The 27,032-nt window shown below is 57.1% G+C and overlaps 1 protein-coding gene across 10 annotated transcripts; it reads right to left on the bottom strand.

The window, feature by feature from the left end:
- Nucleotides 1-61: 61 nt before the first annotated feature.
- DEAF1 (DEAF1 transcription factor) lies at nucleotides 62-26,989 on the bottom strand. 10 transcript variants are annotated; one of them, XR_009702268.1, is made up of 14 exons: nucleotides 26,014-26,989; nucleotides 23,690-23,787; nucleotides 22,141-22,270; nucleotides 21,707-21,853; nucleotides 21,053-21,192; nucleotides 20,007-20,072; nucleotides 16,345-16,471; nucleotides 15,506-15,634; nucleotides 15,016-15,144; nucleotides 13,099-13,346; nucleotides 6,589-6,688; nucleotides 6,417-6,506; nucleotides 3,270-3,551; nucleotides 417-493 (listed from the first exon to the last, which is right to left on the bottom strand). XR_009702268.1 is itself a non-coding variant. In XM_061202337.1 (13 exons), exons 1-13 carry the CDS (start codon nucleotides 26,300-26,302, stop codon nucleotides 336-338), a joined length of 1,851 nt encoding a protein of 616 aa, XP_061058320.1. In that variant the 5' UTR covers nucleotides 26,303-26,989; the 3' UTR covers nucleotides 62-335. The 10 variants fall into 10 exon arrangements, 7 of the variants coding, with proteins under 7 accessions (XP_061058320.1, XP_061058322.1, XP_061058324.1 ...); XM_061202337.1 differs by lacking the exon at nucleotides 3,270-3,551 and having other exon boundaries at nucleotides 62-493; XR_009702270.1 differs by lacking the exon at nucleotides 6,589-6,688.
- Between the last annotated feature and the right edge of the window lie 43 nt (nucleotides 26,990-27,032).

Here is a 27,032-nt window from a genome sequence, read left to right as displayed (position 1 = left end):
GAACTGCACGACCGGGCCCCCGGGCCTCGGGGAGGTCGGAGCTTGGAGTCACCAGTCCGCGTGGGGCAGGGGCGCCAACTTTACTGACAGACACATGTATGTACACGCGTGTTACAGAACACGACACACCCGTAGGGAAGACCGGACGCTCATGATCCAAGGGATAAAAAAAGCACCGTGAGCAGGCATCGAGGGCCCAGGCCGCGTCCACCGGCCGCCCCGGAGAGGCCCGCACCCCCCGCCCTGCTTCGGGGCTTGGCGGCAGGAGCGCACCGCCAAGGGCGCCGCTCACGCGACGTCCACTCATAACTTGGCCGGCAAGTTCCTCCTTGTCCTCAGCGCCCCCGTCCTCGAGGGTCCTTCCTGGCCACACAGGCCCCGCGGGCGCTCACACGGTGACCTTCTCGATCACAGCCTCGGCGACGTGGACGTCGTCCCCCTGCGCGGTGACGGCCGCCGACCGGCCACACACGTGCTGGTGGTCCTTCCAGTCCTGAAAGGAAGGACAGACGCCGCGTTACGGTTCCGAGTGAGAAGCCGTGCCCGCGAGTGGGTCCGCACGTGCTGAGCGGCCAGCCCTCCGGGGCAGGGGGCTCCCAGCCTCGCCCACCCTCCTGTTTAGGGACCCGCTCCAAAGGCAAATACCCAGGATGACCCTTGAGTCACGTCCACGCTCTGATCCTGCTGCTTCATCCCTGGGACCTAAACAAAGACACTCACACCTGCAGAGGAATACTTGTCTCTGATGTTGCTGCCCACCGTGTTACTTATCATCGCAAAAGTGAAAACACCGAGCGGGAGCCAGCCACGTGTCCACAGAGGGGCTGGGAGGCCGTGGCCCCCAGGGCGGTCGGGCAGGACGTCCACCCGCCCCCCCAACGCCCCCAGTCAGGGCGGGAGCTGCCGTCGCCTGTTCACGGGCGGGAAATGGAGCCGAACTTGGCCTGGAGCAGGGCTCGCTCTGGGGGCCCGACGGGGCGTGGTTAGTGGAGACACGGACCCCAAGACGCATGGAGAGGTTAGGGTTTGGTGAGCCACGACAAGACTTGAATGAACATCACACACACTCGGAAGAACAGAGACCAGCGGTGACCCCCGGAGGGCAGGGTTCCAGCTGCCTATTTTCGTGCTGTCCTATGTCTTCCAAATTTTCTACAAGTGTTGCCTTATTTTTATAATAAAAAAGTAAAATTTCAAATCATTACAGGCATACCTCGGAGACATTGCGGGTTCAGTTCCAGAATAAAGCGAATGTAGCAATAAAGCGAGGCACACAAGATTTCAGGTTTCCTGGGGCTTATACGGATCACGTTTACACTACACTGTAGTCTATTAAGTGTGTGACTGTACGAACCTAATTCAAAGACACTCTATTCCTAAAAACGCTAACCATCACCTGACAAGGCAGGATTGCCGCACACCTTTAATTTGTAAAAACGCAACATCTGAGAAGTGCAATAAAACGAGGTCTGCCTGTATATCAAAGGAATAAATTTTTTTAATTTATTTTTTATTGAAGTTTAGTTGATTTACAGTGTTGTGTTAATTTCTGCTGTACAGCAACGTGATTCAGTTATATACATATATTTTTTTGTTTTTCACATCATTTTCCATCATGGTTTATCACAGGATATTGAATATAGTTCCCCATGCTATACATTAGGAGCTTGCTGTTTATCCATCCTACGTATAATAGTTTGCATCTGCTAATCCCAGTCCATCCCTCCCCTACCCCGCTCCCTCTTGGCAACCACAAGTCTGTTCTTTATGTCTGTGAGTCTGTTTCTGTTTTGTAAATAATTTCATTTGTGTCATATTTTTAGATTCCACATATAAGTGATATATGGTATTTGTCTTTCTCTTTCTGACTTACTTCACTGAGAATGCTAATCTCTAGGTCCATCCATGTTGCTGCAAATGGCATTATTTCATTCTCTTTTATGGCCGAGTAGTATTCCATTGTATGTATGTACCACATCTTCTTTATCCATTCCTCTGTTGATGGACATTTAGGTTGCTTCCATGTCTTGCCAATTGTAAACAGTGCTGCTATGAACACTGGGGTGCATGTATCTTTTCGAATTAGAGTTTTCTCTGGATAAATGCCCAGGAGTGGGATTGTTGGATCAAATGGCAACTCTATTTTTAGTTTAGTAAGGAACCTCCATACTGCTCTCCATAGTGGCTGCACCAATTTACATTCCCACCAACAGTGTAAGAGGGTTCCCTTTTCTCCACACCCTCTCCAGCACCTGTTATTTTTAGACTCAAAAGAATACATTTTTAATTTGTAAATTACCTGACTAGATTACCTGACTCTGTAAGTCTATACAGTATGTAAAACTTCATGTGTGCTGGGCTCAAGTCCACAGTGTTTCATACCATACATAAAAACTAACTCAAGATGGGTCATAAATCTAAAAATAAGAGCTTAAAGGGAGTTCCCTGGCGGTCCAGTGGTTAGGATCCGGCGCTTTCACTGCCGTGGCCAAGGTTCAATCCCTGCTTGGTGAACTGAGGTCCTGCAAGCTACGCTATGCGGCCGAAGAAAAAAAAAAAAAGAGCTAAAATTATAAATGTTTTAGAGGAAAATAGGAGATTTTCCTAACCTTGACTCAGGCAAAAGTTCTGAGATATGACACCAAGAGCGTGATCTCCATTAAAAATGTTTTTTTAATAAACTGGACTTCTTGGGACTTCCTTAGTGGTTAGGACTCCATGCTTCCACTGCAGGGGGCCTGGGTTTGATCCCCGGTTGGGAACTAAGATCCCATAAGCCTTATGGCACAGCCAAATATAAAAAATAATAGATAATAAACATTTTTAAAAAGTAAACTGGACTTCATCAAAATTAAAAAAACTTTTGCCCTTCAAATGACACTATTAAGAAATAAAGAGACAAGTCACAGACTGGGGGAAAATACGTGGAAATCACGTATCTGATAAAGGACTTGTATCCAGAATATACACAGACATCTCCACACTCGATAAGAAGAGAAACGATCCCATTTAAAAACGGGCAAAAGATTTGAATAGACATTTCCCCCCAAAAGATATACAACGCCCAATAAGCACACACAACGATGCTCAACATCTTTAGACATCAGGGAGATGCAGACTAAACGCACTGATGTCGCTTCACACCCGGTAGGGCTACGACCAGAAAGCAAGAGCAAGCGCTGTGGACGTGGGTGGACCTGCCGCTGGAGGGGGTGCAGTCACCTCGGAAAAGTTGGGAAGTTTCTTACTAAAGTTAAACACAAGTTTACCATATGACTCAGCAAATCCATGTACGCAGGTAGCCAAGACAAACAAAAAGCTGTCTCCACCCTGGAGCTGGCTCGTGAGTGTTCACGACAGTCACATGGCGGGAACCACTCAGATGTCCGCTGGCTGAGGACTGGAAGACAAGACGAGGTCCAGCCACACCGTGGATGCTACTCAGCCTCCACGTGGACGAACCTTGGAAACACGCTGGTCAGAGGAAGCCAGATGCGGGAGACCACATGTTATACGACTCCTGCTACGTGAAATGTCCAGAAGAGGCAAATCTACAGAGAAAGAGATTCGTGGTTGCCAGTGGCTGGGGTGCGGGCCCGAGGGGGCTTTTGGGGGTGATGGAAAGTTCTAAAACTGAATTGTCATGTTTGCACAAATGCAAACTTACTAAAACCCACTGAATCGTGCCCTTAAAATTAGTGGATTTTATGGTATGTAAATTCTACCTCGATGAAGATGTAAAACATACACACACACACACCTCACATGGGATTTGGAAAGAACATAAAGTCTGCACGTAAAAGCCAAAACAATTCATGGCCCTTGTCCAACTTGTAAGAAGGTGAGTAACATTAACTACCTTTCCAGGTCTTTGGGGAGCACACAGAATTCTGGGGAGCACAGTGGGCAGGCCCAGAAGCTGCAATGTCGGCACCACCATTTACTACAAGGAGCCTAGGGCTTAAGTTTTTTCAGGTCCTACCGAGTGTTCATGATGGATCCCACGTGAAAACTACGGTTTTTGAACTTCACTGTACATTGATTTTTGTAAATATTGGGTTGGCCAAAGAGTTTGTTTTTTTCCGTAAGGTGGCTCTAGTAGAGCTTAATTGTCTTTAACTTCCTTCAAAACAATTTTGTTAGACTGTATTGTGACAGCTGTCATATCAGCATGCATTTAAAAAAAGGTTATCAAAATTGGTGAATTTTTGTGTAGCCATTTTAATATTGAAGAAAAAAAGCAACATTTTCGGCATATTATGCTTTACTATTTCAAGAAAGGTAAAAACGCAGCTGAAACCCCAAAAAAAAGACTTGTGCGGTGCATGGAGACGGTGCTGTGACTGGTCGAACGTGTGAAAAGTGCTTTGCGAGGTTTCGTGCTGGAGATTTCTCGCTGGACGGTGCTCCGCGGTCAGGTAGACCAGTTGAAGTTGAGAGCGATCAAATCGAGACATTAATTGAGAACAATCAATGTTATACCACGCGGGAGATAGCCGACATACTCAAAATATCCATATCAAGCCTTGAAAATCATTTGCATCAGCTTGGTTCTGTTCACCGCTTTGATGTCTGGGTTCCACATAAGTTAAGCGAAAAAAACCTTCTTGACTGTATTTCTGCACGCGATTCTCTACTTAAACGTAACGGTAACGTTCCATTTTTAAAACAAATTGTGAGGCGCAATGAAAAGTGGATACTGTACGATAACGTGGAACGGAAGAGATCGTGGGGCAAGGGAAATGAACCACCACCAACCACACTAAAGGCAGGTCTTCATCCAAAGAAGGTGATGTTGTGTATCGGGTGGGAGTGGAAGGGAGTTCTCTATTATGAGCTCCTTCCAGAAAACCAAACGATTAATTCCAACAAGTACTGCTCCCAATTAGACCAACTGAGAGCAGCACGCGACAAAAAGCGTGTCCGGAATGAGTCAACAGGAAACGCATCATCTTCCATCAGGATAACGCAAGACGGCATGTTTCTTTGATGACCAGGCAAAAACTGTTACAGCTTGGCTGGGAAGTTCTGATTCATCCGCCGTATTCACCACACATTGCCCCTTCGGATTTCCATTGATTTCGGTCTTTACAAAATTCTCTTAATGGAAAAAATTTCAATTCCCTGGAAGACTGTAAAAGGCACCTGGAACAGTTCTTTGCTCAAAAAGATAAAAATTTTAGGAAGATGGAATTATGGAGTTGGCTGAAAAACGGCAGAAGGTAGTGGAACAAAACGGTGAATACGTTGTTCAATAAAGTTGTTGGGAAAAATGAAAAATGCGTCTTTTCTTTTTACTTCAAAACCGAAGGAACTTTGTGGCCAACCCAATAAAACCAAAGCCTATGCCTTTATCAGGGCAGCGTGTCACAGGAGCACAAACCTAACACAATCAACAGAAGAAATGGAGTCTCTGTCAACAAGGTTATACCTGAAATATAACTGCCCAATCCACCGAGAGAGGTTCCAAGACTGCAGCTTGCATTCAGACAAAATGTTATCTGGCTAAAACGACTCCATCAAGAAATAAACCCACGAATCTTCCTCTGATGGTTCAAAGTCAGGGAAGAGTCACCGATCAGCCGCCCTCTCGGATCACGAGCCAGCAGGAGCCCGTCCACCCCGCCGGCTCCCCCTGGCTGCCTGGGCTCCTCCCAGCGTCCCCGAGCGCAGCAGGCATGCGGGCCTTCTCCTCAGCACACGAGCCATAGGTGACACCAGGGAAAGCAGACCTGCGGGTCTCTTTCCCAAGTCTCCCGCCCCGGGAACGGGCCAGGGCTCAGGAGCATAGCTGGGAGCCCTTGGACACGCTTTCCGCGCTGTGCTGACCCCTGCAGCCCCCCGGGAAGCCCTGAGACGCAGAGGAGGAAGACGCCATGTCCCACACACCCTGGTCTTGGGGGTCATTCCTGCCCACCTCCCACCCGAGGACATCTGAGGACGGGGCGCTTTGGGAAGCCACCAGGCACAGGGTCCCCCGCGCGGCAGAGGCTGTGTCCGCAGATGCAGCTCCAAGTCACAGGCACCAGGGATGGGATTTTTTACTATTTGTCCACCCGGCAAGTTACCTTTTTTAATCATGGAAAGTTTCTAAGAGGAGAGGATAACCCCACAGGCCCCAGTCAACGGCTCGGCCCCTCACTCTGAGTAAGGGTGAGAAAAGTGATAAAAACCTGAACTAGCAACTGCCACTCCAGAACACTCTCTAATCTCCTTAGAATCAGAGGCCTACATGGACAGTTGCGCTGACTTTCCGGATCTATGACGAGGCGTCCAGGGCTGGGGAGCACTGACCGTGACAAGGTCAAGGCCGTGGGGGAGCAGTGGCCTCCATGGCCGTGGCCACGGCCTGCGTGGCTGCCTCGGGGCTTTGCCGGAGCCCAGGGACAGCGCACAGGCGATGCGGGGGGGCCTACCTTGCGCTGGCAGAAGGTAGAGCAGTAGTTGACCTTGTGGCAGCCGGTGCACTCGCTCAGGGCCTCCCGGCCGCAGTTGACACAGAACTGCTGCAAGAGGACACAGGCGTCAGTCGCGGGGACAGATTGACCCGCGTCCCCGCCCCCCGCTGCCCAGACGCGGGGTGGGCACCTGCTGAGCGGGAAGCAGGGTTCCGGATCACACCGATGCGCCAACCTTGCTCCAAATACCAGGGGATTTCATTGCCACCAAGTACGTGTAGGAAAGCAAACTGAGGAAGGCCAGGATTCTCAGTTGTCAGGATCGTCTCCTGAGCGGTCAGGCCCTGCAGCCCCCCAGCCGGACCCTCATCCACAGCCCAGGCGCCCCCGGCCCAGCCACGCGGCTCCGTAAGATGGGTCTTCCGTGCGCCTTCCCCACAAGACGTGAAGGAGCTGCTCCTTCTAAGCAGCCAGGCAGGGGGACTCCAGTGGCACCACTAGCGCTGGTGCGTGCAGCCGTGGCCCGCGCTGCCCGGCGCACCTGGCTGCACTGACTGCAGGCCGGGCCCCTGCTCCCGGCCGGCGGGTGCGTGTGTGACCTGCACACCCACGAGCCACGCCAGACGCCGGTAAGAACACCGCTGGCCGCCCCCCACCGCCACTCCCGAGAGTGCATGCAAAGCAGCGAACCGCTTCTTGGTTCCGGTTCTGGACTGCAGCTCCCTCCTCTGCCCGGTGCCGACTGACACGCTCCACCCCGAAGCCCCGCCACCCGCCTCACTCGCTTCCGGAAACACGCGCGTTACGGGGACGCTGGGGTACTACTAAGTTAGCCTGTCCCCTGTCTCTACTTTAAAGAACAAAATACTTACAGAAAAAAAACGAAGTCTGTAACCACACATAGCAATTCCTCCAGGGAGAGCAAAGGTCTCACAGGTAGTGGGAGCAGAGGTGCGGCTGCCCGTGAGGCTCGGGGGCCCCACGGACCCTCCTGCCTCTCGGCTCGGAAGTCCTCAGGGAAGCGCGAGCCCCGCTCACCTGGACCTGCCACGTCGGTGCTCCGGCGCCAGCACAGGTCTTGGAAGACAGCAACCACTCAGTAAATACCTCTTAACTGCACCAAAAGCCTGGGTCGTGACTAGGCCTCGTGGGGCGGGAGCCGCTCCTGTGTGGCAAGTACTTCCGACCCCGGGCTCCCAACACATCCCCTCGGGAATAACTTCTTAACCCAAGATAACTGGGAGCAGGAGATCCGGGTCAGACACGCCAGCTACTGTACAGACGGAGACGGACGGGCACAGCCCTCGGGCTGTGTCTGCACACACCGGTCAGGACCCACTGCTTCCCTGCTGCCAGCCGAGAGCGCCCAGATCTTGGTTCCTAAGAGCATTCGTTCTCCAATAAAGGAAGCAGGCTCCCTGGAGAAACGGCCGATTCCAGGGCTGGGGCGGGGAACCCCCAAGATGGGCCTGGAGTGTCTTCTAGCACCAGAAAGGAGGGAGGTGCTCTGAGGGGCAGGTCAGGGACGCGGGAGCCGACTGAGCGCTCCAGCCGCCAAAGCCAAACCGGATGAGCAAAACAAGTAACACAAGTGCCATGAGCCCATCTTGATACAAACGAAGGTACAAACAAACGTACAAGAGACAGATCCCCCGCGGAGAAGAATTCTGGAAATATTCCTGGATCACCCCTGTCCAGGAGGGGGACCCCCACCCAGGCTGACTAAGGGAGGAAAAGGGGAAATCACTTCACAGATGGAAACCTCCGATCTGCCCCAAATGCACATGCTGGGCCTTGGGCCCTGGGGCCCTGGGGTGAGATGAGTCTGTGAGGGGGGCGGGGGGCTTATGAGAAGAGAGAAACCAGAGACCTCCCCCCCGCCCCGGTACGGCCAGGAGGCACGTCTGCAGCCTGGAAGAGGTGTCACCGGACCGACCCGCGGGCACCGGCTCTCTTCCGGCGCTGAGAACAGTGTCTGCGGTGCAGCCAGAGGCGCTGCCCAGACCGCCCACCGCTGCTACTCTTTGGGCCATAATTCCCTCTTGAAAAGGAAGTTGGGAAGATCATCGAAGGCCTGAGAAGGAGCCGGGAGACATGAACTCAGGCCAGAGCAGAGTGATGGGGCCCAGAGTCCACGCGGTCCCCCAGCCAGGGGCCGTGGCAGGCGGCCCAGCTCCCTGCAGCCACGTGGCTGGCTTGTGCTGGACACGGCGCCCTTGACGGGAAGGGCGTCTGGTCTTCCGCCCTGTTTAATCTCTGCTGAGCTAACTATATACACACAACACAAATGCCCCATGGTTAAAACTGGCAAAATCTCCTTAATAGTTCAGCAGGGTTAAAACGTGATTTTTCAAGAAATTCCACATAAAACGTCCAAGCAGGCAGCCCTGCTTCCCTCCCTGGGCCGCGAGCACCTGCGCCCTCACAGGCAGCCGGGGAGGGAGGGTCCAGCCTCCTCCTCGGGGTCCCGAGGCCTCACTCGTCCGGTCTTCCCCACCAAGCCCCAGCGCTCTAAGGAGGATGCTGTGGACAGGATCCTCCAGAAGAGTTCTCCAGGGCGGCCCTCCCCCGACCATCCAGCTGGGGGGCTCTGTCTCACCCTGGCGACGTCAGGGTGTCCAGCAGCCTCTCCACAACAGCCACCGGTGCTCCCCACCTGGCCTCCTGGCTCATCGTCCCCCAGGCCCCGCCGGCCGCTTCTCGCTGCCATCACCTGCTTCAGGGACACGTTTTGCGTCCCCTCACTCACACGTGACTCAAGTCAGGGCCTCTCAGCACCCCCGAGCCCCCTGAAGCCCCCGGAGGATCCTGGGGAACAGGCTCTCTGAGGAGTCCGGTTCCCAAGAACCCAGCGTCCAGGCGCTTCGGTCATCACGGGGCCACAGGGATCAGACACACCGCCCGTTACGAAGGGTGAACACACCGGGTGCACAAGGTGGCCACCCCACGTCTGCACGCAACTTAACCAGGTCACCCGAGGAGCCTCGCGACGCCAGCACACACGCAAGGACACTGGCGTCCACCCACCGGTGGTACCCGGACAGGACGGATGCCCAGCTTCCCCCCGCCATGTGATCAGCTTACAGGAAAACTACTGGAGGACACGTCACACCTATAGCTCCGGAGAGAGGACAAACACGCCTGTAAGAGCTCCAGCCATTTTCAAAGCTCAGTATGCAGGAACGTGTCGGATGCCTTGGCGGGGGAAGTGGGCTCAAGCCCCTCACTAAAGGCTGAGCATCCTTCCGCCAAACAGGATCTTAAGGATAAAAGGATTTCACGTTGTATGTGTTTCTTAAAAACTCATAAAATTACAAATGAAATGCAAAGCCCAACCTTTCACGGTGGGGACCTCAGCGATCCAGCTGCGGCAGACGCTCCTGGCTGACCCGACGGACACGCACGTCAGCACGTGTCCCACGGTGGGTCGAGGGGGAAGTTCTGCACAACAGGAATTCAGCTTCTGGACCCTTAAATGTGGGGTGAGCCTGGCCGTGACTGTGGGCTCTTCCTACGTGAAAAACAAAACCCACGCTGCTGACTCAACACGGTGCCCTGAAAGTAACCTCGGGACCGACCAGGCGGAAACGCCTCGCTCCGTCTTTTTCATGCCACCTGTCTTTGGAGAATTTTCACAGAGGGGAAGAGATGTGTCTAATTTACTTGTAATTTTATTCTGTGAAAGAAAGGGCCACAAAAATTAATGAAAAATGTAAAACTGAAAGTTAAACCGTTTCCCCGTTGCACTTCCCTGCTGGGATGAGTTTCAGCTTTCTGTGCTGTCGGCGCCACGCCAGGCCCAAGCCGCCCGCCCGCCCGCCCGCCGTCCAGCCGGCCTGACCGGGGGGACACAGCGGTCTCCCCACTCCCACAGTCTCGGCAAGGGGGCATCCTCGCCAACCCCCGGGGGAAGTGAGGGTCGCCCCCAGCCGTGCTCAGCAGGGACAGGTGGTGGTGAGGCCGTGGGCACGGCACACGGCACACACGGTGGTGGATGCAGGACGGGCAGCCGCCCTGGCAAACAGCCTGGCGGCTCCTCAGAGAGTGAACCTTGAGCCACCGTGGGACCCAGCGGCTCCGCTCCCAGGGACACACCCAAGAGAAGCGACAACACACGTCCACACAAACAGCTGTGCAAAAATGTTCAGGGCATTGTTCACAGCAGCCAAAAAGTAGAAACAACCCAAATGTCCACCAGCGGTCGAGTGAAGAAACACGTGGTGTGACGACTAATGTTCAGCCATAAAAAGGAAGGACGCTCTGGCCCAGGCGACAGCGCCGAAGGGCCTTGACGACACTCTGCTCGGCGAGAGAAGCCGACACAAAAGGCCACATGTTGTGTGATTCTGTTTCCAAGAAACATCCAGAACCGGCAAAGCCACAGAGACAGAAAACAGGCTGGTGCAGCTGGGGCCTGGGGCTGGCGGGGAGTGACGGCCAGCGGGTCCGGGGCTTCTTTGGGAGGGGAAACGATCTGGGGTCAGATGGTGGTGATGGCTGTACAAGTTTGTGAACAAACTACTGGATTGTGCACCTTAAAGGTGTGAATTCCCCAGTACGCGAACCATATTTCAACGAAGAAAAAAATGCTCTTTCGTTATGCATATTGGGGATTTTTCTAAAGTATATGATCAGAAACATGTGAACATATGAGTGCATTTTGTGATTAAGACGTTGGTTGTAACTGCAAAAACCAGATACGATTAAGTATTTTAAAAACAGGACTAGTGAAATGTTTACAAACATGAAACATGCAGAAATTAAATTTTTAAAAAATTGGTTGCCAAGCAGCAAGAGACCACTTTTGCTCCGCATGTGCAGCCTCCAAAACCAAACAGAATGAAGGAACAGTTGCCGTTCTGGTGACCAGAGCAGCCTGTAGGGCTGACCCTCCCAGACAGTCACCACGGGGCACAAGACACAATGACCTGAAGGCTTGAAAGCAACTAAAGCAAGCAGGAATGGGGGTGGGTGGGTACTGAACCCCGGGGAGGGGCGGGGAGAAAGGCCCAGGCAAGTGGGGCAGGAATGGGGGGGGGGGTGGATCCAACCCTGGGGTTGGGGAGGTCCTCGCAGGTGGGGCAGGAATGGGGTGGGGTGGGGTGGATCCAATCCCGAGGGGGAGGGGGGAGGGGGGAGGGGAAGGCCCCCCGCAGGTGGGGCAGCTTTTCCCTCAGGGCCTCCCCTGCCCACCAGGTGTGTGCGGCCACAGATGGCCACAGGCACTTGCCGCCCCCAGGCAGCCAGCACGGGGCTGAGCCAACAGAAATAGCAGCCCAGAAGGCGGGCGCTGAGCAGAGACCTTGGTGTCCCCCCTCCCCCCAGAAGGGCCTGCATTCCCGCACGTGAGGGGGCAGCAATGCCCACCCCCATCCCCCCACCCCCCCACCCCCCCCACCCCCGCCCAGACCAGGACTAGAGATGTGACGGGCGGAGGTAACCGAGACAGACCCCCACCCTCACACAACAAAGTTCAGGAGACCAGCCAGGAGCTCAGCTGCTTCTGAGAACCAAGTCCAGCACTTTTCAGGGGAAGAGAAAGAATCCAACAGAATTCAGAGCTTCTGCCATGAATAACCCAAAAGGTCCAACAAACAATCAAAATGACTGGAATGTGAAGGAAGGAACAGAGCTTCCACAGTCAAGGGGAAAGGAGCGAACAGAAGGAGATCCTGAGCTGACCCGAAGGTCAGGATCGGCCAAGGTATTAAAGAAGCGATGATGAAGATGGTCGGTGAACTGCAGGAAGAGGCGACCGTGCTGAGCGGCTGGCTGGGGCACAGCAGAGTAAAGGAAACTCCATAAAAGATGCACGTAGACTCTCAATCCACTGCCTCTTGGCGATGAAAGCCCCCCTACTTAAGATCCAGCAAGCCGGGTGGCGCGGCCAAAAAAGAAAAAAGAAAAAAAAGGAAAATTGCACCTGAAAAGCTCTTCTTTCCCCTTACCTATAAAAAGTAGTACTAACTGAAATTCTTTTTCTTATATAGATTGGGTGGAAATAAACCAATTCGACTCACCTACAAACCAGAGTGACACTGAAGACATGTCACTGTCCGTCCTCCAGCCTCCAGCCGCCCCCAAGAGGGCTCTGGGCACCGAGCAGCCCCGCCCGCCCTCCTCCGGCCCCACATGAGCCCTGGGCAGTGAGGACACACACCTCCTCTCGGCTTGGGCACCTGCCCCGCGTCACCTGGAAGACTGCATCCCAAAAGGCGCCACAGGGCTGAGGGACCCTGTGCTGCAGGAAGTGCTCTGGGCGCAAGGCTTCCTGAACCACGGGGGCCTCGTCGGCAGCGAAATACCCGTGACGGCGCCTCTGGGGCTGAGAAGCCAGTCCCCGCGGGGCCAAGATGCGGGCACAGAGCTGGGTGCCTGGAGGGGCTGGTGACCGCAAGACACACACCTGCTCCGACCTCTGCCCCAAAGACACAGCCGAGGACGCTCCTCCAGATTTGATAACACACGAGACCCGTTTCCCCGGGAGGAGGACGGCCTGACAGGGTGAGTGACATCTACAACAGGCGGGCACTCAAAAACGACGGCTGGTGTGTGTGAGGGACAAAAACACCCGACAGGTAACGGTGGCCACTTGTGTATCAGAGAAGCTTCACTTGTATGTGGGCCTCCGGGTCCCCCTGCCCAGGAAGGTGGGCGGGCTCTGCAGGTGGCAGCCACAGACCCGCTGTGCAAATGGTACCTCTTTCCGCTCTGCATCCGCCTGGACTCTGGCCTGGGCCGCGGCGGCCTCTCGGTAGGAGCTGGCCTGCTTGGCCTGTTCAAACAACGTCTTCAGCTGCTGCGCGGTGCTGAGCAAGGAATTGACCATCTCCTCCAGGTACAGCCAGCTCCGCTGTTCCGACATCTCCAGCCCACTGACCACAGCGGGAGACACGGTTTTGGTGGGGGTGGAGGGCGGCACCGCCAGGGCAGGCAAGGATGTCAACACTAGCGTGTGGAAAGCAAAACACAACAAGAACTTAACCCATCTCCTGGCTTCGAGGTGCCTCCGCACGCCCATCGAATGTGGGAAAGTAGGGTGGCGAACAGATCACACCCACGGCCCCCCCTTCAAGCCGCCCGTCCATGGACGACACAACAGCTGCAGGTGAGGCGACCACGGAGCTTGTGCAGAGCCAGTGTGGGGGCGGGGGCTGTTACATCCCACAAAAAGTAAAGCAGACGGAAGAACTAAAACCTCCTGGTTTCGTTTCTGCTCACACAGAAAGCCTTCGGGGATGTCTGTGGTCCCCGGGGGGGCTGATAGGGATGCAGGAGACAGGGTCCCCTCAGCTGGAGAAGAAAGTCATGGAGGCAGGAAGGAACCTCAAAGGGACGCTGTTCTGGACGGGAAGTGGAGACTCGCACACCCGGACGCGCAAAGGCTCCCCACCCCTGTCCCGGGGGGCCTGGGGGCAGAGACACCCAGGCTGTGCTGCTGAATGTCTAACATCCTCCCAGAGGAGAACCCCTGACTGTAGCGTCGGCCAAGTCCTTGGTGTAAAAGCCCCTCCAAGGCCCGTTTCCAGCCCCCAGCGAGAGGCCACTGGACACGGGCTGCAGGAGACACACGGTCAGCGCTCGGGAGCCGGACAAGCGACGCCTGCCCCCCTCGGCCATGGCCAGACCTTGCTGTGAACCCTGCCCCCCGCCCCCGCAAGGGCAGGGCCCTGGAGCCGGACATAAGGAAACGGGCAGCGTGACAGGGTGGACAGAGGACGCAGCAGCCGCTCTCGGGGCCCCCGCCAGCCAAATCAGGGACCATCCCAATACAAATCATCCCAGTAACAGGTTGCAACGCCCTGAATGAAACAGGAAGCCACGTGTCCACGCTGAAACAAGCAAACAAACAAGTAAGCAGACGGGGGACAGGTAGCCCAGGCCTCGCAGCCCTGCTCAGGGCACAGCCGACCACATGGGGCGGACACTCCCCATCCAGGCCCCGCCCAGACCCCGCAGTCAGGAGGGCCGCAGCCCAGCCAGGAGGCTCACCGGGCCTGGGGCCAGGGTCTGAGGCAAGGTGTGGGGAAGAGGCAGAACGGAGGCGAGCTTTAAGGGTGGGAGGGGTGTCACAGCAAGAGGAGAGAGCGTGAGACAAGCAAATGAGAAGGAGAAGGGGCGTTTTCTAGAACTCGGGGACAAGTTTCTATCTTGCTGTCTTGTCTCTGGCGGAAACTGTAAAAAACACAAAGGTCCACCAGCTGGGATAACGATGCTCCCTGTAAAGAAGTGTCCTGACGTAGAAATGTGTCCAAAACGTGCCGTCAGTGACAAATCGCTCAAAATGCACACGCGGGGCGATGTCCCCGTTAAGCTTCAGGCGGGGCGAGTCACAGACGTGCACACACCCTCTCACCTGGGGCCGCCCGGACGAGCGTCCCCATGGGACGGACCCCAAGCACGGTGTCCTGGTCAGAGCCTGGCCGCATCTCAGGCTCTGCCGGTCACAGGTCGCTACGTGAGCAGCCGCACCCCACACAGAAACGGGCGGCAGCTTCCAGTGGAACCTGCTTTACACACACAGGCCCGAAGCCCCACACCCCACTTCACCTAGGAAGCCTTTCAGAGGGTGAATCTGTGCAGGACGGCCGCTCGCGGAGAATTCTTCCACACTGACCTATTTTGGGATGAGACGTTGGCAACGCGGCCTCCGGGAACGGTGCGATCTGACAGCTGTCCTGATACCCTGGGTAGTGGGGCTCCGGGTGGCCGACCCTGCATGGGGGCTGCACGCCTGCCTCTTGTACTGTCAGGGGAGAGGGACACGGTGGCGTGAGACCCAGCTGTGCTGCACGTCCCGCAGGGCAGCTCCTGAGCCGCGGAAGTGGAGGACGTGAGCTGTCAGAGGGACAGTATCTGGGATGTTCTGGGTGAAACAAAACGCGGCACGAAAGCCAGTTCCCACCGTTCCCTTTCACTTTCCTGAGGCGGCTACCGGAGCATTACGCGTGCGCGTGGGGCGTTCCTGCCCCCCGGCGCCCGTCTAGGCTCCGCGAGCAGCCTCAGCTTTTCAGGTCCTGGTCCCGCCGCCCCTGCCCGCGGGGGTCCCCACAGCTCCTGCCCGTGACCCCGCTGGGGCCGCGTCGCCAGGCGCTGCGACAACTCGCCTGTGGCTCCCGCGAAGACGTCGCCCTGGGCCGGACTCTCCGAGATGACCGCCGTGGCCTCCACGGTGGACGCCCGGTCGAAGGTCAGCGCGCCAGAGGTAGTGATCTGTCCTGAGGGGGTCACGGTGACTGGGAAAGCAGGAGAGCTGTCACTGCGTGCTGGGCCCACCGGGCACAACGCAGGAAAACCCCGGGGCCGGGGCGGGGTGCGCGGGGGGGACCAGAGACGCCCACCCCCACCAGACGCAACCCCTGCTGTGTGTCCTGAGCACCTGGACGTACTGTCTCGTCAGAAAGCAGGAAATGAAATTTAAAGTAACGTAAGAAGGACTTTGTAGTTTGAATTACGAAAAAGATTTTCGTCAAAGCTGAAGACAAAACGCAGCGGTGTCCCCAGCATTCTGGGGGCTCCGTCTCCTCCTGCCGACCGGCACCAAGGACACGGGGCGCCTCACCCGCAGGAGTCGTCGGGCTGCTGAGAGCCCCTAGCGACTGGGCGCCTCCCAGGCCTCTCCCGCCACCGCGGCCGTCCGCCACCAGCCGCCCCACCGCCTTGCGGTCTCAGAAGCAGGCGCCCCCCCCGCCCCTCCCTACACGTGCCCCCGCCGCGCCTGCCCCGGGGCGGGAGACCGGGAGGGCCCGGGGGCCGCGCGGACTGAGACCCAGGCCTCCAGTCGCGAAGTGAAGCCCGCGCCGAGGGCAGGCCGGGGCCGAAGAGGCCAGGGAGCCCCCGTGAGCGGGAGCCGCGCCTGCTTCTGACCCAGAGCCCTCGGCCGCACGCGTGAGCGGGACACGCTAAGGGCACGGCGCGCGACGACAGCTGCTTCACCGTGACTCACAGGTGGTGGCGGCTGCGGCGGGAAGCAGGGTGATGTTCTTGGGGGCGTCCTTCTTGACGGGCGTGGCGGGCAGCTCGCTCTCCTTCTTGCGCCTCTTGTAGGGGACGAAGAGCCTGACGGGCCCGCTCTGTGGGGGGGGGGGAGGCAAAGTGAGATGCGTGGAAACGCCACCCGGCCACCCGGGACTGTTCTCCGAGGCGACCTGCCTGGAGAGGTGCCCAGACTGCGGCCATTAGCCGGAACCGCGCGAAGCTCCCTTAGCTCCCTTTAGGCCCCAAACGGCTTAAAGTAACAGACAAGGGACTTTCAGAGAGAACGTGTGGGTAAGAGCGCCTCAAACAGGAGAGGGGTATCAACACCAAATTTTTAGGAATTCCCGGAAGACAGAAAGCAAGTGGGGACCAAGGAAGGAGAAGGGAGAGGGCCCGTGGGGAGCAGGGGGCGCCCCGCAGACCCCGAGGCCCCGACACGCGGGAGGAGAGAACCTGGAAGGAACAGAAACAGCAGGAAAACGTGAAGGTCAGGGGAGCCTCCCAGCTCACGCCCAAGACCCCTGCGGGCTCGCGGGCCCTTCCTGCTGCCCATTCAAAGCTGCTGTGGACCCGCGAGTGAGCTTCCGTCCTACGCGCCAACCCCAGAATCTCCCCCGGGCTCTCCCGGTGGCCCCCCCTTTACTGATTCCCTCCACGCGATGACACGCTGCCGTCACCTTCTAGGCTGAACTGTGTCCTCAGGACCACCTGTGAGGCCCTGCCCATCAGGGTGGCCGTATATGGAGTAAGGAGGCAGCGGGGGTCTTGAGGGCAGGGCCCTGACCCGCGGGGATTAGTGCCCTTGTAGGAGCAACTGTGTAAGCGAGAGCCTACAAGCCAGGAGGAGCCCCGCCAGGAACCAACCAGCACCTTGACCTGGGCTGCCTGCCTCCACAACTGTGAGAAAGTCAACGCCTGCTCCTGAAGTGCCCTGGCCTCCTGCCCAGCCCCCGCAGACTGAGATCCGTGCGGACAACCCTTTGACGTGTTTCCTTCAGCCCCAAAGACACAGAGGCTGCTTGGAAGCCTCGTCTGCTGCCCCCATGATGGGCAGTGCCTGCCGCCTGCTGCTTTTCTTCTGTGTGGTTCACACATCCCTGGCCCTTTACATGTCTCACGATTTTTGTTGAAACTGGACATTTTAGGTGCTGTACTGAGTGGCTGTGCAGATGACTCCCCCTCCCTCCAGGGCTTCCTGGCTGCAGTCCTGGACAAAGTCTCTCTCAGCACAGTGTGGCCCTGCTGGCCTCCAGGCGGCAGTGACCGAGCTGCCGCACTGGCTGTTGGACTCAGCCGGCTGCTCTACCCTTTGCAAACTGCTGCAATGTCAGATCCAGTCACATGAGGCTCCTGTACTGGGTGGCTTTTAGGACAAACCTTTGAGGAGGCTCCTGTGGTCACTGGCCCGGTGCGAGGTTTAGCTGGCTGCCCTCCGGCACTGCCGGCCTCCTCCCCACGGGCTGCCCTGGAGCAGGGCAGCAACGGCACTCAGGCCATCAGCCCTGCTCGCGAGCTGCTTGGTCTTCTCGGCTGGCCTCGGCTGCGTGGCCCTCCACCCTAGGGGCAAGCGGGGCCAGGACGATGGAGCTTCCCTAGGCTGAGCTGGAGGGATGCAGGGAGGGAGCAGGGCCTGACTCAAACGCCAGACTCACAAGATTTTCCTGGATAAATGTTTCTTTTTTTGTTGTATGCCCCCAGGATGATCTCCAGAGACCTTAAGTGGTTGCTTTTTATCATTTTCACCAGTTAGGGTTACTTATCGACTTATGGGGGGTGGGGGGAGTGGGTCCCTGGAGCCCTGCACAGCACCACTCCTGAAGCAGAAGCCACAATGTTTCAATTTGATGAAGTCTGACCTATGAGTTTTCATTTCATGGATTGTGCCTTTGGTTCCATGTCTAAGAAATCCCTGGTCTAACCCTAGATCACAAAGATTTTTTTCTACAAATTGTAGTTTAGTTTTGGACACATTTGGCTGTATGAATTCGTGTGTATATAAAGTGGGGTGTTTAGGTCAAGGGTCACTTCTACGCCTGTGAGTGTCTGACTGTCCCCACACCTGCAGGTCCGTGTGTGGACGGTGGGTCTGCTCCTAGATCGATGGGTCCCCCCCGCCAAACACGGTCTTGACTGCGGAAACAATACAGCAAGTCTGAAAGTCAAGTGCTGTGATTCCTCCCATTGCAGTCTTCGTCCTCAAAACCGTGTTGCTACCCCTTTTCCTCTGCCTTTCGATACGAATCTTAGAATCAATTTGTTGATGTCTACAAGGTCCTGCCGGGGCTCTGAAGAGACCCGTGTTAAACCCACAGACCAGTGTGGGGAGAAGGACATCTGCACTGCATCAAGGCCTCCAGCCCGCAGGTCCACGTCTTCTCGGAGTTCTCTTGCTGGCAGTTTCTAGCTTCAGTACACACGTTCCATACATGTGCCGTCAGGTGACACCTGAGGATTTCGGCATTTGGAGTGACCCTAAACAACCCTACCAGGTACTCCATGCTTCCCGATGGGGCTGACCCCCCACTCTGCTCCTCTTACCCCTGAAAGATCTCCAAGGATGTCACCTACCAGTCTTCCCAAGCAAACTTTAAAAGTATTTTATTCTCACACAAATATCCTACTGGTCATTCTACTAGACTCATGTGTGATCTACACACGAACTAGACAATTTTAGAATATTTGGTTTTCCCAGTCAACAACATCTCTCCAATTAAGTTTACTTCCATAGCTGCTGCTAATTAACCAGGTGAGTAATCAAAATTAAAGAAAGAAATCTCATCATGCAGCTTCTTAGTTAATTTTAAGACATTTAAAAATAATATTCAACAACAGGAACATTGAAACAAAACCGGTAGTTCACACATAACAAATTAGTATCACACTTTGAAAGCTATACAGCAACATACGTTAAAACTAATGCAAATATCCCTTTTCTTTAAACAGTTAAGAATTTAGGATAAAAAAATACTTCGAAGACATTAAAAGTTCTCTGTATAAATCAGCTCAGTGTAGTACTTTTTACGACGTGACGTTAAAAATGAAAAACATAAAACAGCACATATATACTTGTCACCACACACAAAAAAAGTGCGGTTAAGACAATGACATTATAGGGACTCCCCTGGTGGCGCAGTGGTTAAAGAATCCGCCTGCCAATGCAGGGGACACGGGTTCGAGCCCTGGTCTGGGAAGATCCCACATGCCGCGGAGCAACTAAGCCCGTGCGGCACAACTACTGAGCCTGCGCTCTAGAGCCCACGAGCCACAACTACTGAAGCCTGCGTACCTAGAGCCCGTGCTCCGCAACACGAGAAGCCACCGCCATGAGAAGCTTGCACACCGCAATGAAGAGTAGCCCCCGCTCGCCGCAACTAGAGAAAGCCTGCGCGCAGCAACAAAGACCCAACGCAGCCAAAAATAAATAAATGAATAGATTTATAAAAAAAAAAGACGGTGACATTATAGGAGCTTTCCATTATTTAAGAAAGTTTCCCTTAACGTTCTTTGAGCAGCCCCGGGGCCCACTTGAGGCCTCACTCATCAGAGTAATGTTCAAAAACGAGAATTTGAGGGAGAAGCTAAGCTGGAAGCAGCCCTGAGAGGAGCTGAGGGGAGCAGGGGCCCACTCACCAGGGTCATGTCATCACAGCAGGCGGCACAGGTGCAGGAGGCGGCATGAGGGTTTAGGATCCCGTCCTGAAGTTTAAAAAGTACCGCGACATGTGAGAAAGTCGGCTCTGAAGTGAGTCAACAACCCCAGATCTCAACCAGTTTCACCCCGATCCCCCTGTGAAGGTAAAATCCCACCATTTCCAGAACCTTCTCTCTTGTACACATCTCTGCTGGTGGCAGCATCTACCTCTCCCCTGCCAGGGAGTGTAGGCGTGACTTCTCTATCAACGTCCTAGAGCTAAACCGGAAACAGCAATGAGGAGCCCTCGCCTCTCATGGATGAACTCAAGGAGAGAGAAGTTAGGTGTCTTTTAAAAAGTCACAGGCAGGGCTTCCCTGGTGGCGCAGTGGTTGAGAATCTGCCTGCCAATGCAGGGGACACGGGTTCTAGCCCTGGTCTGGGAAGATCCCACATGCCGTGGAGCAACTAAGCCCGCGAGCCACAACTACTGAGCCTGCGCGTCTGGAGCCTGTGCTCCGCAAGAGAGGCCACGATAGTGAGAGGCCCGCGCACCGCGATGAAGAGCGGCCCCCGCTCGCCGCAACTAGAGAAAGCCCTCGCACAGAAACGGAGACCCAACACGGCCAAAAATAAATAGATAAATAAATTAAAAAAAAAAAAAAAAAGTCACGGGCAGAGTTGCTCAGTTTTCCTCGGTCTCTCCCGTGTATACGTGTTATTAAACTTCCGTTTGATTATCTCCTGTTAATAAATAAACAAAAGTCACACGCACTCAAACGGAAGCTGTTACGTTGCCTCATCCACTCCTCACAACAAGGTATGGAGCAAACGCCCTCAACATCCCATTTGGAACATCAGGAAGCAGATGGAAAGGTGAAGTAACTTGCCCCAGGTCACACAGCAAGTGAGCGGGGGACTCGAATCCCATCTGTCTGATTCCAGCTTGTGAGCCCTGGAAAGCCCTGCGGCCGACGCCCCAGGAGCCGGGCCTGCAGCTTGCGGCTCTGGGCAGGGAGGGTGGGGAAGCGCGGCACCTGGGTACCTGGATGAGGCACTGCAGCGGCCGCCCCGCATAGCGGATGCTTCTCTTCCAGTCTTTGCTGCTGGCCCTTCCTGCCATGGCTTCAAACTCGGTAGGGCTGTACCAGTTCTCCCCCTGCTTAATGCAGCGCCCCCGGCCTCCTGAAAGGACGAAGCCACCCGCTGTAGTTCCCGCTGACGCCGGGCCAGGCCCATCTCCCCTCCCGCCCACTCCCCCTCGGCGTCCCGGGCCTGCCGGCTCTCAGCCGCTCCCTCGGTGCCCCACGGCGAGCCCACGTCTGCAGGCAGCGCTTCCCACCGTATGCCTGAGCCCCGACCTGCTGCCCACGGCCACCGCACACTCCGCCACATCCCACGTGGCGCTCACGACCTCTGCCCACTTGCAGAGCCTTCTGCCTACGGGCCACCCAGCCGACCCGGGACCTTAGGGAACATGGTCCAGCCCCGCCCCCACACGGCCCACCCCATTCCTCAACCTGCCCGTTCGCTCCACTAGTTTATGCGTCATTACGGCCATCCTTGGCCCCAACTTACAGTGGGGGATGCAAAAGGAAGACGATCCTCGAAACAAAATAAGCAGCAGCCTGGGCCCACCCCACGCGAGCCCACCTGGGCCCACCCTGTGCCCACCTGGGCCCACCCCGCGTGCGCCCACCTGAGCCGAGCCTGCTCTTATACAAGGTGCCACTGATGTTCCGACAGCGCACAGGCAGCTCGCTGTCGTACACCGATGGGTCCCAGTTGTACTTAGTTCCACCTTTCTCTTGGCCGGGAGCCAGAGGAGTCGGAGGAGACTGAGGACCTTGAGCAAAGAAAGCATCATGAAAATGAGAGCCCCTGAACGCACCCCGAATAACAGAAAGGCACAACAAACAGCTTGATTCTAACAGGTTCTTCCCCCAGCTCAGCAGCATCGCCCCCTGCAACTCTGGGCAACTCTTCTGTTGCCTGAAAAAATCCACTTTTTATACTTAAACTAAATAGTATTTGAAATTTGAAATTCACCACAAGATAAAGTTCACCCCCAGGATAAACTCCACCAGCTCTCGGAGCGTTTTGCCCCCGAGGCCTGGAGCAGGAGGGCAGTACCGGGGGTGAGAGGGGCAGCGGGTGCCTTCAGCCCGGCAGTCTCCACGATGCTCCCGTCCGTGTGCACGACGATCAGCGTGGCCTTCTCGGTGTTCAGACTGTCCCCGATCTGAAGGGCTGTCCTGCCCGACTGGAGGAAAGAACACCAGTAGTCTCAAGTGACAGCGGCTGCCGCACACCTGCACACTGGGATGTGGTCCTACAGAGAGGTTCCAGCTGACACCGCCAGCGGGGGGCCCACCATGCCTCAAGCTTCTCAGATGCAGAGCCAAGGCCAAGAAGAGGTGACACTAGGTCTGCATGGCTCTGAGCGAATGCTCACATGGCTTGTCCAAGTTAAGGGATAAATGTGTTCCTGGAACAGGAAATGCCCTCCCGTCTGCCTAGGCAGCCTCTGAGGTTGCAGGCCTCAGGGGAGGGTTTCCGAGAGGCCAAGTTCATAACCACAGCCAAGGCCCAGTGCAGGACCCCTTCTCCTGCCCGAGCCCACCCAGACACGGGGCCTCCCAAGCCACGCTGCTTACGCGCCTCTCCACTGGGGCTGGGTGCTGCCGCGACTGCGCCTGCCTCCTCTGGGCCAGCCAGATGCCCCTTTCCTACCCCTGCGGGCGCTGAGCCCACCCCAACTGCCCCCAGGCGCACGCTCACGGCCTCACTCAGACCAGACAGCCCTGGAGTAGACTAGAGACCCCGGCGCACCCCGTCCACACCAAGGCCTGGGACACTCTCATGCTTTCACGCTGAGAGGATAAAACTAAGACAGAGACCTTTTCTTACATCTGAAAACGTGGCCTTCAAACCAGGGGAGGTGAGCAGAAGTTTATCGTGGGGCTGCGGGCCCCCCACCCGGCGTGCACATGCACACGCCTGGCCTGCTCTCACAGACCTGCAGGGTCGATGCCTCAGTAAGGGCGTCTACACTGCTTGCGTCTGAACCACTGAATTCGTACAGCTCTCGACCGGAAAAACAATGCTTTGTGTTCATTCGAGAACCACAAAGTATTTTTCTCATGAAGGCGTGTGGGACATGTAGATACTTGAGACCCCCTCTCCTTGTCAGTTTCCAGAAGGATCACACTAGTTTCTGGGTCTTCCTGTCCTCAGAGCCCGCTGACTCGGGGCCGCCCCTAACTCCCTGACCCTCTGGCTCCAGCCCCTCCTAGAAAACGAGAACGTGACAGAGTCTGCTGTCAGGCAGGACACCCGCTAGAGGCACCAAGTCACTGCCTGGCTATCAGCTTGTGTGCATCCTGATGCCATAAGAAATAAACCAAGACTCTTAAATCTGCACCCCTGAGTCCTTCACCAACCTGCTGCCCTTACACTCAGGAGCAAGAGTTTTCTGTCCGTCACTATCTCAATAACAACCACTTTGCTTTCAGGTGTACAGCGTCCCAGGTGTGTGATCCAGGCTAAAAGGAAACCGTGCGATCTCCCCTCCCCTCCCCTCCCCTCCCCGGGCAGTGGGCAGTCGGCACAGGGCAGGCTCAGGGTCTCTGGGGGATGGGCCACCCCTCTTGGGGCTGGAAGCGCTCCCGTGGTGGCTTACCAGCACGTGGCCCGAGAGCGAGGCGGCGTTTGCCACCGACGTGGTGAAGACGTTGTCCGCCGAGGCGCCCACGTTGGCCACTGTCACGGTGGTCACCTCTGCAACACAGGAGCCTGACTCAGGGCCCAGCCAGAGGCCACCGGGGATAGGGCGGGGGTGGGGGGCGGCCCACGGTGGATCCAGGTCAGGTACCTGCACTACTGTGGGAGGCCTCACGCTGTACAGAAAACGCCCGACCAACGTTTCTAGACCAGTCTGAATGACCTGGTCCTTCCAAGGACAAGAGGCCACCTCTCCCTCCCCACAGAGCCTGCCACACACAGTGAAGACCACAGGGCACGCCCGCCCTCACGCACCCACTGAGCCGGCCACGGCTCTGCCCTGGCATCTCGCTCCCTTCTAGTTAAAACCATACCCCAAAGAGGCCACTAAAATCCTAGAGTTCCCTCCCTTCCGGGTGGGGATCCTCCTGGCCCCTCTCCTGCAGGTCAGCGCAGAAAGGCTCACGTCTATCCCTCCCTCCCCTTCCTTCACCTCCACCTGCCACGGACCTCTTCCTCCTGAAAAGCGGCAGACCTGCCTGTGCCCACCCCACGCGCCCCCCAACTCTAAGCCCGGCCCCTCCCAGCAGCGTCTGTACACGGGGGCGCTGCCGCGCCCCGCCGCCCCCGTGCTCCCCCCACTGCCCATGGCCCACGCCTGACGGGCTGCCCTGGACAGCCCTCCCTTGATGCTCCCCCAGCCACCAGGGGTGGCGCTGCCTTCCGGAATGTCCCAAGCCTAGAGCGCCTGTGACCTGGGGGAGGTGCTCAAATTGACCGAGAGTCCTGCACATTCCATCAGCCCGAGCTCACTAAACTGCTCTAAAAACACCTGCTCCCCATCTGTCTCCTCCACCGTGTCCCAGGGAGCCCGGGGCCGAGGGGTCTGAACACACGCTCAGGTCTAAAGAGCTCGCCAGTAGCTCGGGAGGCAGCCTCAAGCTGGCAACGTGTCCTGCTGAGTTACAGAAACCCAGGAATCACCTGACCTCGGTAATTCACAACCAACAAGTTTTAACACACTGGAAAAACACAAGGATAAAACTCTGCAGGAAAGAAACACCTGATGTCAATATGCATCTCCAATGTTGCCACGAATAGCATCACATTCCCTTTCTGCATTCAGAAAAACACGTGCAAAAACAACACAAACCTGAAGAAAAACCTCACCATCCAAAATCTCAACTTTAAACCAGAGTTTAGCAACGAAAATAGAACCCTTTAAGGTCCACAAAGCCTTCTTTCCCTGCTTCTTGCGAGGATCCCGGACAGACCACAGGCACTGGGGCAGCGAGGGAATGGGCTGCAGGCCCCACCCAGCTCCTCCAGGGCCGGAAAAACCGAGCACTGGGTGGGGAGGCCGCTGTCCAGTTCTGAAACCCATGAAACTCCCTAGGGGAGAAGAGCCTTAGGATGCTCCCCAGGGGTTCCAGTGCCCAGATCTGCCGGCCACACGGGACCCCAAGTGGGAGGGAACAACGCTTAGGGAAGTCTCTCCCTCCTTCGGGACGGTGCCCTGGGGAGACATAACCTCTAAAGGGCGCTTTGGGGCGTGGCTCATGAACCTTGAAAATGAGAATGTTCTGTGCGACAAGAACAAAAGCGTGGGCCAGCAGCCCAGGTGGTGCCCGCAGAAGGGAAGATCCGTAAAGGAAATGGGGGCCACGCGGACAGGCCAGAGGGGAGACTGAGGAGCACGGTGCTGGCTTCCAGGGCCACTGCCCCCAAGGGCTGTGGGCCCTCCCAGGCTAAGTGAGATGCCTTGCTCCCCAGGGCTAAGGTCACACCTGAACAGGCCCTCAGGATTCTGGGTGACCAGATGCACCCAACCCCGGGCTCCTCCAGGACAGGACCCATGTCTGACCCCTGTGTCACCAGCACCCAGGACAGAGGAGGAGAGGACAGGCAAGGCAAGAGGCAGGTGCTGAGAAGGTTCTGGAAGTAGCGCAGAGCACTGAAAGGAAGGAAAGGAATTCAGGGAGCAAGTATGCGGCAGGGCAGGGCCAGGATGCTCCCATGGGGCAGGTGTGCAGGGACCACACGGCACACGAGGTAGGTGCGAGGCATGTGCTGGGGGAGGATGGGTGTGCCAGTCAGCCAGGCGTGGGCAGGGCAGGTGCGCGTGGAGGACAAGTGTGAGGAGCAGGTGCGCGCGGAGCAGGTGCCGGCAGGTCGTGCGGGAGTGTGCGGGGCAGGCGCGCAGGGCAGGTGTAGGGCAGGTGTAGGGCAGGTGTGGGGCAGGTGCGGACAGGTGCGCGGGAACCGCGGGCGGGCGGCACTTGCCTGCGAAGGCGGCGGCCGCGGCGGCCTCGTCGGGGCCGGGCAGGGCCTCGGCGCCCATGTCCATGTGCCCGGGCTCGGCGGCCATCACCGCCACGGCCGTCACCCGCCGCGTCTCACGCTCCGCCTCCGAGTCTCCGTCCTCCTCCGAGTCCTCGTCCCTGCTGAGCACCGGCTCCTCCGCCTCGCCTCCCGCCGCGGCCGCGGCCGCCGCCGCCACAGCGGCCGCGGCCGCCACCGCCGCCGCCTCGGCCAGGCCCAGCTGCTTGGCGGCCGAGTCCGAGTCCTCCATCCGGACTCCGCCGAGCCCGCCCGAAGGCCCCGGCCGGGGCCGCCCGAAGGCCGGGACGGAGCCCGAAGCGCGCTGCCCGAGGAGGCCGCCCGAGCCGGGCCGAGCCGGGCCGAGCTTGACCGAGGAGGGCTACCCGAACCGAGCCGAGCTGAGCCGAGACCGCCCGAAGCCGGCCGCCAGGCCGAGCCGGGGCTGCCCGAACAGGGGCCGAACCAGCACGAAGAGGCCCTGTCGAGTCGAGCCGAGCCGAGGCCTGGAGTCCGGAAACGAGGGGGGGCCGAAGTGGTCCGAAGTGCGGAGCCGAGTCGGTCCGAATTGGTCCGAGGCAGCACGAGGGTTTCCGAGAGGCTCTGCGCTAGCCCTCCTCAGGGCCTAGAAGGCCGCGCCGGCCGTGGTCCCCAGACAACAGGGTCCCGTACTGTGAGGCCGACTCCGCCGGCCTCCGACGCAGCGCGACCCGGCCTAGAGAACCTTGCGCTGCAGGCTCCGCCTGCACCCGCCGCCCGCGGGAGCCGAGCCCGCCCGAGGAGGAGCCGAGCGGAGCCGAACGCTCCCGAGCAGGGATCCTCACGAGCGAGCCTCGGCTCGCCGCCTCCTCCTGTCCGAAAGTGCCCGAGCGCTGTCGGACGGGCTAATCGGGCCTCGGCCACGGTTCGGAATCAAGTCCCGAAACGCGGCACCGTCGAGCCCCTTCGGGAGCAGAAGCGAAAATGGCCGAAGGGACGCCGTT

The sequence above is a fragment of the Eubalaena glacialis genome, chromosome 10 (assembly GCF_028564815.1).
Source record: "Eubalaena glacialis isolate mEubGla1 chromosome 10, mEubGla1.1.hap2.+ XY, whole genome shotgun sequence".
Classification (NCBI taxonomy): Eukaryota; Metazoa; Chordata; class Mammalia; order Artiodactyla; family Balaenidae; genus Eubalaena; species Eubalaena glacialis.
The sequence above is the reverse complement of the archived record's forward strand: the minus strand, read 5'-3'. Positions and strand labels throughout refer to the sequence as shown.